This window comes from Beta vulgaris, chromosome 7 (assembly GCF_026745355.1).
Source record: "Beta vulgaris subsp. vulgaris cultivar EL10 chromosome 7, EL10.2, whole genome shotgun sequence".
NCBI classification, from domain to species: Eukaryota; Viridiplantae; Streptophyta; class Magnoliopsida; order Caryophyllales; family Amaranthaceae; genus Beta; species Beta vulgaris.
In genome coordinates, this window is record NC_079208.1 from 9,667,288 (window position 1) to 9,679,748 (window position 12,461).

Genomic DNA, 12,461 nt, shown 5'->3' on the forward strand with positions numbered 1-12,461 from the left:
CATTAACCAAGTCAGCAACTTTGAGATCCACGAGGCTCTCGATGTTCAGGGTAGGAACAATGAAAGAAGAGTCACCAGGAAACCAACCTTTATCCCAAACCCCTATCTTCTCTCCATTACCCACCCTTCATTTCAACCCCTCCAACAAAAACAATTTTGCCCCCCATATACTACGCCACACATAACTAGGATCAAAGCATGTTCTTACATCTAAAAAAGTGTCATGTGGATAATATCTCGCACTCATCACTCTATGAACAAGAGAGCTAATATCACATAAGAGCCTTCATCCCTGTTTAGACAACAAAGCTTGGTTGAACACTCTAAGGTCTCGAAAGCACAATCCCCCGTGAGACTTTGGAAGGCACATCATCTCCCAACTTATCCAGTGCATCTTACGTTCTGTAACCCGAGCTCCCCACCAAAATCTAACACACATAGAGTTTATTTCATTAAGAATCTGTAATACCCCATATTATTGAGTATTATTTATTTAGGTAATTAAAATATTTATTTTCTAAAATAAATATTTTAAGCAAAAGGATATTTTAGCAATTTCACTCGTAAATTATTTTGGCGGAAGATGGAGCCAAAGTTGGATTTGTTAAGCTCTTGGTTTTAAATCCTAGTCAAAAGATTTTTAAAAAACCCCAAAAAAAAAAATTTAGGCCTTCATTTTTGACGGGATTTCATAGATAATGGGTGAGTTTTGTTTTCCTAAAGTTTCCAAATTTATGATGGAGGTTACAAATCCTGGTTTAATCTTCTAATTTATGGTGAAGGTTACAAACTATTTAATTTTGGAAATTAAGAACTACCTATTCCACTCCTATAAATACCCTATACCTTAAGTTATATCTTTTCCACACAAAAACTTTGAAGAATTCATACTATCTTACTTCAAGGTTCTTCCTTCTCTTCTTCATCTATTCTAGTTTTATATTTCTTATTCAAGTTTCAATTTTCTTTGGTTTAAGTAAAAGATTTTCATATTTCTTACTTGAAAATATTATGCTCATGATAGGTCATTCATGTTTAAATTCATGATTAAGTTCATGTGATAAGTTACTTATTGGTTGGTTATGAGAAATCTCCAGCATAAGAATAAGTGAAGATATTAGTATACTCTTTGTGCAAGATTAAGGTACGTTATATAGCTAGATTGAAATGTGGTTTTATGTGATAAAGTGGTTTATTGATTTAATGGTTGGATTGGTTTAGAAATTTGGTTTAAAATGGTCACTTGAGCCACGTCCCCCACTACTTCTCTTCCCCCCACATCCTCTACCACCTTCGTGCTGTCGCGTTCGATATGTACCAAGACTACACAAACATAGCAGAAAGTCGGTAGCCGCTCGTATTTAACCTTCACCACCACTACCTTGCCCCTACTAATATTCCTAACTTTTGAAATATGACGCAGGGGTCGAGTGATATTCACAATAACTTACAGCCGCGCTGACTTGTCCCACAAGATCCGTCCAATTACACCTCCAAAACATCTCCAATGTTATTGCCGATCATTCGAATATGTTCTTCTAGAGTCCATAGGTAAGTTGTAAAGTCTTACCCATAAAGGGCACAAACCAAGGGCTATCTCCGAGGGCTGAAGACCCCATCAATCTCATTTATCATCACTAGATTTTGATTAAAAGTCCATGGTCGACCCTCCATGACTTTCGTCGTCTTGTCCGCAATGATGCAAATTTGACCACAAAGCGCCTATTTTCAATTAATTTGAACAACACATTTTTTGAAATTGCCCAAATTTGATTCATAGTCCGCTTAAAAGCTTCAAATTATAGGGCCCCATTGTCATCACCTTCCCCACAATTGCCATATCAATGTTAAGGTTCGCTTTATTACTGGCAATTATATCAAAGTCCACAATCTCCTCTTCTGTAATTTTTAATGTTGAGCAACGTGTAATGATTTTATCATCCATGATTATTACGAAACAAAAGAAGGGCAGAAAAGCCCCTAACAAGGACCAAAGACTTACCGAAAGAGACATAAACCCTCGCTTCCCAAGACTTTTCACTTAAACCCTAGGCGACGGCTAGAGAGAGACTTTTTTAGTTTGCTCGCTTAGTCACAAGTGACATTCTACATGAATATATATTTCTACGCAACTTAAACATACCCCAATTATTTAACTAAATAATTGGACAAAAATGACAAATATGAACTAATCCGTATCACAAATTGTCAACCCCTTTGGAAAAGCTTTGGATTCTTTGCATAAGAGAAATAGGCCAAAGTTGAAATCTAAGAGAAGTTCACTGTTGTGTATTTAGTTTATACAATTAGTACAGTATTAGATAGCATGGATCAGTGACACTAAAATAATTAACACAAATATGTTTACAGTACATATAGAAAGTTCTCTTTCTCTTTGTTAATCAGTGACACTAGTCATTTAGCAACTAATCACTCTAAAAGTTTTTAGGAGACCTTGTGTGCCTTTCTCTGACTTGTATCTCTCCATATTTTCTTCTTCTTATATTAATATAAACATATATCCACTTTGTCTTCAACCCTGCTGGCCCCAAAGTCTTCTATAATACAACTATACAAAGCCACTGGACTTTCCACATAATATTATTTCTCTCTCTAAAAACTCACACTCATTATCACAAACAAACAACAAGAATAAGAAGAGAGAGAAAGAGAAGAAATGGGAAGAGCACCATGTTGTGACAAAGCAAATGTGAAGAAAGGTCCATGGTCTCCTGAAGAAGATGCAAAACTCAAACAATACATAGAAAAATTTGGCACTGGTGGTAATTGGATTTCTCTACCTCAAAAAGCTGGTTAGTTTTTTTTTCTCTTCTATCTATAATTATATTTATACTCCCCCAAAAACTGAAAAAAATATTGTTATCTAATATTTCATGATCTTAATTTTATTTTATTGTCTCTATATTTGTATATAAGAGTGTTAATTGTAGTGAAAAAGTTGTTATTATTGAATTTTATTTAATTGGTGTCTGATCTCTTTTTTTTAGGTTTAAAGAGGTGTGGCAAAAGTTGCAGATTAAGATGGCTTAATTACTTAAGACCCAATATTAAACATGGGGAGTTTTCTGATGAAGAAGACAGAATTATTTGCAGTTTGTATGCTAGTATTGGAAGCAGGTCAAAATCTAACTCATCAAATGACCTTTATATTCATTCTTTTGTGCATATAATTACTTTATTAGGACCTCTTCTAAACATTTTTTCTTGTTAATAAAAGTTTTTATAGTTTGAAGTCTAAAAATGTTGTTATTTTTAGAGAAATATCAAGTGCAAAGAACCCTCCTTTCTTTATTTTTAACTTAATCTCGTGCTTCAGTTTTTTTAAAAAAAAACTCTAGAAAATGTAAAGACTTTTCATTCCATATCACAATGAGAGATTATTTAATAAAAAAAATCAGCTAAAAAGGAGATAAAAAGAGCAGATTATGGAACATAAAGATACAACCTTGATGTAGTGGATTTCATGCATGTCAAATAATTATTTAAGTAAGACTAGCTAGATCTTTTTATGGGTTAGCTTTCAAGGTAACTCTTTTTTCTAGAAACAAAATTTAAAAAATATTTGAATCATCATTTTCCCTTTTCTTTTTCTTGTTTACAATCCTAATGACATGTAGTAATGGAACAAATTTTTATTAATATCAAAAAATAAAAATAACCCTCCATTAATTTCTTCCCCTTTTTTTCTTGTTTACAATTAATCTTACCATCATGTAGTAATGGAGTTAAAAAGCAAGTCAAAAAATTAAATGAGCATCAAATGCTTTAATTTAATTACCCTTATTATTAATTTCTTGGTTTAATTATTATTAATGTTTTAGGTGGTCGATAATAGCAGCACAATTACCAGGAAGGACAGACAATGATATCAAAAACTACTGGAATACTAAGCTTAAGAAGAAACTTATTAGCACCATGAACAACAACAACAACAACACATCAAAAAAACCACATCAAAATCATCATCTTTATCATCAATATTATCCTATGTTCCAAAATCACTACCCTTTATCTCTTTCATCACCATCATCTTTGTTATCACATGCTATCTCACCTTCATCTTCATCATCCTACCAGTGCACTAGCACATATTATAATGATTCCCCCTCAAATTCTATGACTATGTCTTTTACTCAAGGTTGCTACAATAATATTTCTCCTACCTCAAATAATAACAATAATAATACCCTAATTCTCAAGCAAGATTACCCACATCAGATGTTAAAAGACAATAGTACCCTTCTTGTATTTGGTGGTGATCATCATCAAAATCATCAAAATCAACCTAGTAGTTGTAGTTCTGATGGGAGTTGCAGTATCACTCAAATGATTACTAATCAAGTCAAGCAAGAAGATCATCATCATGATAATAATATTCAGCATCAGCAAAATAATTATGGTGGGCAAGTTAGTGTAAACTATCATCAAGGGAAGAGATTAAGTGATGTTAATCATGATGGAGATCATCATAATAATACTGATCAGATGTTGGTGGATCAGAAGCCTTCCTGTGTTACAACTACTACTGCTGGATTATGGGGGCAAAATAGTCAAAACACTTCATTGTTGTTAGACTATGGTTTAGAAGAGATTAAGCAACTAATTAGCACTAACATTAATGTTGAGAACAACTTCAATTACTTTGGTGAAAACAAAGCTGAAGAGAAAGATACCAAGGTGATGTACTACTATTATTGATAATTATATATCAGAAGTATGAAAAATATTACATTATGGTAAGGTAAGGTCACTCCTGCAAACTATGGTTTTTGACTTTCTGATTTTTTACTGTCATTTTATGAAGATTTCAGTGAAGAAAAGAAAATTGAGTAAAAAATCAGTGAAAAGATCATTTTTTGTTTTGTTAGTACAACTCTGAATTTGATGGGAATATACTAGTATATATTTTGACAGTACGTGGTATACTGGTAAAATAAAGAAAAAGGTGGGATTGCTTCTGATTCTAATTTTCTATCACCTTCACTTCACTATCTCTGATTTTGGGAAAATGATGTAGGAAATTTTTTCTGTGCAAGTCTCAGTTTGATCAGTTGGTTATTATTGTTTTTCTCTGCAAAAAACTAGACAACCTTCCATCATTATCTTCTTAGATTTCAACAATATGTTAGAATTCAACAGTATCAAGACTTCAAACTTCACTTCTTCCCTCCACATGTAAGCCATCCATTAAAAATATATATTTATGTTTCATGATGAGAATTAATTAATTCAGGTTAACAATTTAATTACTAGCAGTATGTTTGTAGGCTAGATGATTTTAAGGTCGTAATATAGCTTGAATAATTAATTACTACGTACCTCCTTTTGGTTATATTATTTTTAGTTTACTAATTCATGTGTTTTAGAAAGTTTTTCCTATTGAAAAATAAAAAAAATACAAGTGAAGTAACAAAAGAAAGAGAGAAGTTTCGAAAAGTAGGTTTTCCTTGTCTCACCATATTCGAAGTAAGATTGACTTAGGTTGGTTCAAGTGGTGAGTTTTTCCATTTTTCCTAATAAAGTTTAGGATTTAAGGAGGGGAGGGGAGTTTGGGGGTGTCTGGCTTGTAATGAGCCTCTGAATGGGGTCCTGACGTCCTGTCACCTGTGTTAAGACAGCCCAGAAGAATTCTTCTTATCAATTTTTTTAAAAAAATATTCGAAATAAGGTTGTAAAGTAAGGGATGAAAGGAGTATGGAAATCTTTATTCAGAACCATTTAGGGTGTGATAGTCAAAATTGCTAGTTTAAAATTTTTCATTGCATCTTTCGCCCCTAATAAGGAAAATTTTCCAACAAAAGCTAGTTTATGTACAACATAATGTTTTAAAAGTTTCCAAGGAAAGAAAGTTAGGATATCAATTTTATTTCTCTTCGAAATAATTTAAGGATCGAATGATTCATATGTTATCTACTTAATATGAGAAGCGTAATCCATTTCTTTTCTTCCTCCCTCGAAGTTGACTTAATAGCGTTGTTCACCTAACATTTCTAGCTAGTAACTACTGCCTCCATTATCCAATAATTGCAAGGCATTTTTTAAATACAAATTATCTAGTAAGAATGTGTTGTACCTACACAGTTCGACAAAGGAAGAAAATGGGAAACGAAAATTTTTCGATGTTAAAAGAATTTTATTTCATTTACTCATACATTTAATCATTATAATGACAAAATTACCTTCTCGGTTTGTAATTGATTGGTTTGGAAGAGTTTGATTGTACCACGTAGGATTTACAACGGTTGCAGGAGATATTTTTTTGGGTGGGGATTGGATTAGTATAATCTATCATCATCGTCTTCTTTAGTCGCGATTTTGCTAAATACCAATCAATTTCAATGATTATATATAATTTAATTAATTTAAAGTAGATTTTTAGTAAAGCTCAATTTTGATATATATTAATCAGTATAACTGAGCATCTATAAATGAAAGCTTTTCACTAATATAGAAGAATGAAGAGAATCACATAGGAGCCCAATGGTTGGAGCTCCCACCTCCCAATTGTTGGAGACGTTCGAGCCATGGGTGAAACGTCCAGCTCGGACGTCCGCCCATGGTCCCAAAAACATTTCGCTGGCTTTGCGCAACCAAAGAAGAGAAGAGGAAGAAGACGTTCGCCCATGGGAGGACAAAGATCCTTGTGGAGTTGTCTCGGTCAAGGGATGCTGATCTTCCAGATTTAGTCTATGAAGCGAGGCCTACAAGAAGAAATGGGGGGTTGGGGTTTGATATTGAGGATGAAAGAGAAAGAATGATCGAGGTACACAAGGGGCAGTGATCAAGGGGAAATAGGAGGTGAGGGGTGGCTGGTGAGTGGCTATGGCAATGAGGTGGCCGGTGGTGTAGGAGGTGGATGGTGGTGGAGTGAGGTGGTGGTGCAGGAGGTGGATGGTGGTGGAGTGAGGTGGTTGGTGATAGGGCTTGTGGTTTAGGGAAAAAGAAAGGAAATGTTAGAAATGTAATTTTAACTTTTTCTTAGGTGATTTTAAGTAATTTTGAGGCGGCGAATAGAAGTTCAGATAATAATTAAGCATTGTATATTAAGCAAGAAATTACATCTATATAGTAGAGTTTGTAAAACCGGAAAAACATCACATTGCTTTATTATAGAACAAAGTAATTCGTCAAACAAAGAAATGAAAAATAAAAGAAAAATTACGTATATGATGCAAAATATGTGCAACGAAGAGAAGGTGCACACTAGAAATGCAGCGAAAAGAAGACAAAAATATTGTGCAGTAGGTGGTCGGAACTAGTGTGGTGGAACTGGTGGCCGGAACTGGTTCGGTGGATCTGGATGGTCGAAAAGATTGTGTAGTCTGTGGAGAGAGGGAATGAATGGGAGTTAGGTTTTAGGGATTGCGGGAGGCATGTCGTGTCAGAAGAGAATGAAACAAAGAAGGGATTTCGATTATTGAGAGTTAGAGGCTTAGAATTTAGAAGTGAAGAAACCCATCACAAATTGGTTCTTTAAAAAACGAGTCTGCGGATTCAATCCCGGGTCTTGGGTCAGATCCAGACTTTGATCTGATATCTGACCGGTTGACCCGGATCTGATCAGGATCCAACATGACCATATTTTTACGATCCAGGTATGAAAATACGAATCCAGATTCACGGATCCGAGCCGTATCCATGATCCATTGCCAACCCTAGTTGGGAGAAAAGAAAGAGAAAGGAAACAAGAAAGGGCTATGTAAGAAAAGAAACCCCTAAACCCTCCAATTCCCCTAGTTGTTTGGTTATGATGAGAAAGGATTACAGCCTTACAGACCTTACTGCCTCCCTTCCATCTATATTCTCTCTCTCCCACCGACAACATACCTATCAAAGCTTACCGATGACTTTCTCTTTCTCTCACCAGTGACTCTCTCGTTGTTCCACTTCTTTTTCATCAACATAGAGAGTACGAGCTGGTTTTGTTTCTCACTCTCATATTTCGTTTTCTTAATGGGTCGGTGGTTAGGTTACTTGGCGGTGATCTAGGGTACGGTGGGTGGAGTCAACCTAGTGATGGTGGTGGTGCTATTCAAGATTGGTCAATGGTTATGGTGTAGAGGGATATAGGGGAAACAACAAAACCAGAAGGATCACTACTACACAATGCTTAGAATCTTGGCACTGGAATCTCCGCGCTTAGTGATAGACGCTGGTGGAAATATTTCCCCTATTTTACGTGGTTGTTGTTAGGCGTCGAGAAGTGTCTTGATAACAATTGATGACTACAGTTCATGTGCCTTTATCGATTGTAGGGCATTTGTTAACATTTTTCCGGAAAACTGAAAAAAGAAAAAGAGGGAAAATGAGTCATATACTCACTCTGCCCCTGAAAGATATGAACACTTAACTTTAGGTAAAAAGTTGTAGTGTAGTTATCAGATGTTGTTGTATTCCATGTTTTGATGATGCCAAGTACTTAGGTATTAATATGATTTTATTTTAGAAAATTATAAAACACCAAAAATATTGTCATGTTTATTTTATATATCTTATAGAAAAAGATTTTATAATTTAAGTCAAGATATGGTTTTTATACACTTTGAATTATAAGGTATGTTTAATGATCTATTAACTTAGAATCTTTGTAATCAAAGATTCTTAGGGTTATTAGATGTTGTTGTTCGTATTATTGCTTAACTATTGAAGCAAGCGTGAGATAAAATTGTTGCTCGAGAAATTGGTTGGAGCAAGTGGCGCATAAAAAGAGGAGCTACCTCCTTGAAGCTCTCTAACCCCTTAACCACCTGCTAAATGTGAGCAACTACCTGCTAGAAATTCTCCCCAGTAACCAAAAAGTGCAGGTTATTAGTTATCGTTTGTGGAGGATGCGCCGCAAAATCAGGTCATGATCTCCACGACACTACAAGCATGTAAATAGGAAATCGTGGAGTAATAAATTTTTGGAATAAGAAGATGATTAATTACAGCAGCTATATAAGAGGAAGATTATTTGAAGAAATATATACAACTTTCAAGCACAAAAAGTCAATCATTATTTAGAAAGTTTTTCTTCTTCTATATTTCCTTGTAATATTTGAAGTGTTTGGGTGAGAGAGAAATAAGATAATATCATTGAGATATAAAGAGAAAAAGAAAGAGAGAAAAGAGAAGACTTCTAGTGAAGTCAAAGCGAGTGTCATCAGTTCAGGGGCAACTAAGTGCCTGGGAACAAGTTCCTAGAGGAACAAAGAAGGTCCTTGTTAGATTGTAAAGAGAGATTCTTTTGGCCTATTTCAGTAAAGAAAGTTTAGTTAAAATCTCTTGGGGTCAAGATTTTTCTTCCTATTGGACCCAGGAAGTTTTCTTTGTAAAATCTCGTGTGTCTTTTCTCTTAAGTTTTAAAGTTATATTTATTCCGCATTCTAAATTCGAAAATAAACCCTCAACTACAATTCACCCCTCCTCTTGTAGTTGGTTAAGTGTTCATACTAGAACAACAAACGTTATGTTATTAACAAAGTAAACGTGATAGGAGCTGGTGGAGCTTTTTTATTAAAAGAGAGAGAGAAAGTTGAGTATTCTTTGTTAAAGACAGAGAAAGTTGAGTATTCTTTGTTAAAAGACTGAGAAAATTGAGTATATCTTTATTGCTCATAAAGGTAATTTGTGGTTCAAATTAAAGGAAAGTGTTCAAACTAATTTGGGTCAAACAAAAAAATAAAAGTGTTCATACTATTTCTTGATAGGGGAAGTATATTGCTACTAAACGCCTAGTAAGAGAATTCTAGTTGCAGAAGCCCTTTCCCTATATTTACTCTTTCGTACCAAATTAAACGACCCCTAAGTATAAATACGTTCAATTCATGGAAAGAAGGTGAAGAGAATGCATTGTTGTTAACTATAGTTATACACATATGGTAAAGTTAGTAGTTTACCAGTCGATTATGTTTGGGTTTCTTTGTTCCTCAAAGATTTTTTTCATTTATTACTCATGAGGTCAAAGGTTAAAATTCAAAAACATATATGATAACTTTAATTTTTTAAAAGAATAATTATTTGAAATCGTAATACAATTGTTCAATATCTAATATTGACTTTTCATAAAATTAATAATATGGTTAAAGATGTTACACATTGGAGATCATGATAGATGAAAATAGGAAGATCTCCAATTAATGAAGTATTATTATAAATTGAGCAATATTAGTCTTATATGTATTTATTGGTTTGTGTCGGATTATTGAGTACCAATAATAAAAAAAAAAATTTAAAAAAAAAAGAAAAGAAAAGGAAAGAAAAGTGATAAATATGATTAAAAAAACTAATATGAACCCGGTGCACACTAATTAGTGTGCACCCGATCCATATCACGTGAGTTTAGGATAGTGTATATTGATATGATATAGTGTACGTTAAAATGCTATAGTGTATGTTAAAATGATATAGTATATGTTAAAATGATATAGTGTATGTTAAAATGATATAGTGTACCTATGTATAATATAGTATATCTATTTTTGATATAGTGTATCTATTTTTGATATAGTGTATGTTTCTGTAATGCGTTTAAGTAAATATTTTCCTATAGGATATAGTGTACCTAGTTATGATATAGAGTTCCTATATGATATAGTATACCTAGTTATGATATAGTGTACCTCTGTATGATATAGTGTACATAATTATGATATAGTGTATCTATTTTTGATATAGTGTACCTATGTATCATATACTGTATCTATTTTTGATATAGTGTATCTATTTTTGATAATTAAAAGTGAGTACTTCTTAACCGGTCACGTGCCTGGGCCTGGTCCACACTATTTTTAGTGTGAACCGGATCCATGCAAGACGGATTGAAATATGATTGCTTTGTATGTAGTATATATAGTAAAATTTAGATCCAAATTTTGATGATGGTTATTCCTAGATCATCGCATAGCTCCTTTGAAAAGCCATATTCCAAATAGGGACCAAAATCTGGTATCTAGGAAGTACTTATTTATGCTTGCATCGAACAATAAATTATGGAGTAGCTTTCAATTTTCAAATAATCCCTTGTAAACAAATGAAATTCCAAGTCATCTATTTATATTCTTGCACGATATAATGCGAACTACACTTGTATATGTTGTATTTATATATAGTTCTACTAAATTAAAATTTTCCTCCTTGGTTTTATCTAATTCCTTATGACCTGCGTTTAAATTAATGTAATTGATTTCTTTAAATTAGTCCAGTCAAGGGTGTATAAGAATCTTGGCTTTTTTTTTTTGTTTTGCCTTGGAGGCTTATTGATCTTATTTAATTAACTCTAGTGCTAATTAATTTATTTTAAATAATTAACACTAGCGCTAAGCCAAATTCGAGTCATCATGATTCATACAAATTGTACATGTTTAAGCTCATAAGCATGTCAAACAAGGGACAACGGACAACGGGAGTGACGTATCTTATAATACAATATTAACTTGATGTTGAAATATAAAAATAATGTTAACTATGATAAAACTTGTTTAAGTTTGTCGATAAATGATATGATGATGAAATTTGACAAGAGATCCTTGTTATTAAAAGTGATCTATGGTTGGCAATTTCTCAAGGATGGAGCAATATCATCAATTTCTCGTTGGAAGCACCGAAGAAGTATTTCATAAGATTCAATGCGTTTGAATCTTTTACTTCGCTGATTTGCATGAAACTTAGAATTTGAATTTACTTTATAAAGACAGGTCCTCTCCCCATAGTGATGTAACCTAACTTTAGTTTACTTGTTAGCTTTGCATCGAAAAAGATATATTGAAATTGTCATGTTTCATGACAATTAAACTAATCTCTTTTCGCTAATATGCTTAAATAGAGGAAAATTTCTATAAAAGAAAAACTTTTTTAATATTCATTTTTGCGAGAAAAAACCTTTTAAAGCATTCTTTGTGGAAAAAAGCCACAAACTTAAATTTTCTTGCAAGATGAAACCTATTCATATTTTTCTGTGTGGTTTTTGAGATGAATAGGGGTGGTGCAACAGTTAAAGGAAATAGGGGGTTAAAGAAAGATGGAAGGCTCATCGTCGAAATTGAGTAAAAACACACCGGAAAATGAGAATAGGTTTCTTCTTGCAAGAAAATTTTAATTTCTGGTTTCTTTTTGCAAAGAATGCGTTATAAGGTTCTTTTTTCGCAAAATTGAACCATTATAAGGTTTTTTTGACAAATTCTCCTTAATTAAATGTTTGTTGATTCAATATTATTTGAATGTATGAAGTTTATTTATAAATGATTCCTTATTTAGTCGGAGTCTGAAAGGCACTCTCAAAACAGGTCTCCTAAATCCTCCCTCTCGTGGAACGGGCGCGGATATTGACTAGGAAAGAGCGGGAATATACTCTTATACCTTTTTCATGGTTATTCCACTTTCAATTATGCTTCTAATAAATCCATTCTATAAACTTCACCACAAAAACTACACAACTCTAATAATCAGTATTGTTTTGCCCA

General features: G+C 33.3%; 1 protein-coding gene across 1 annotated transcript; it reads left to right on the plus strand.

Moving 5' to 3' along the window:
- Nucleotides 1-2,536: 2,536 nt before the first annotated feature.
- Nucleotides 2,537-4,761, plus strand: LOC104898639 (transcription factor RAX2). Its single transcript, XM_010685733.4, has 3 exons — nt 2,537-2,813; nt 3,009-3,138; nt 3,843-4,761. Exons 1-3 carry the CDS (start codon nt 2,678-2,680, stop codon nt 4,717-4,719), a joined length of 1,143 nt encoding a protein of 380 aa, XP_010684035.1. The 5' UTR covers nt 2,537-2,677; the 3' UTR covers nt 4,720-4,761.
- Nucleotides 4,762-12,461: the final 7,700 nt, after the last annotated feature.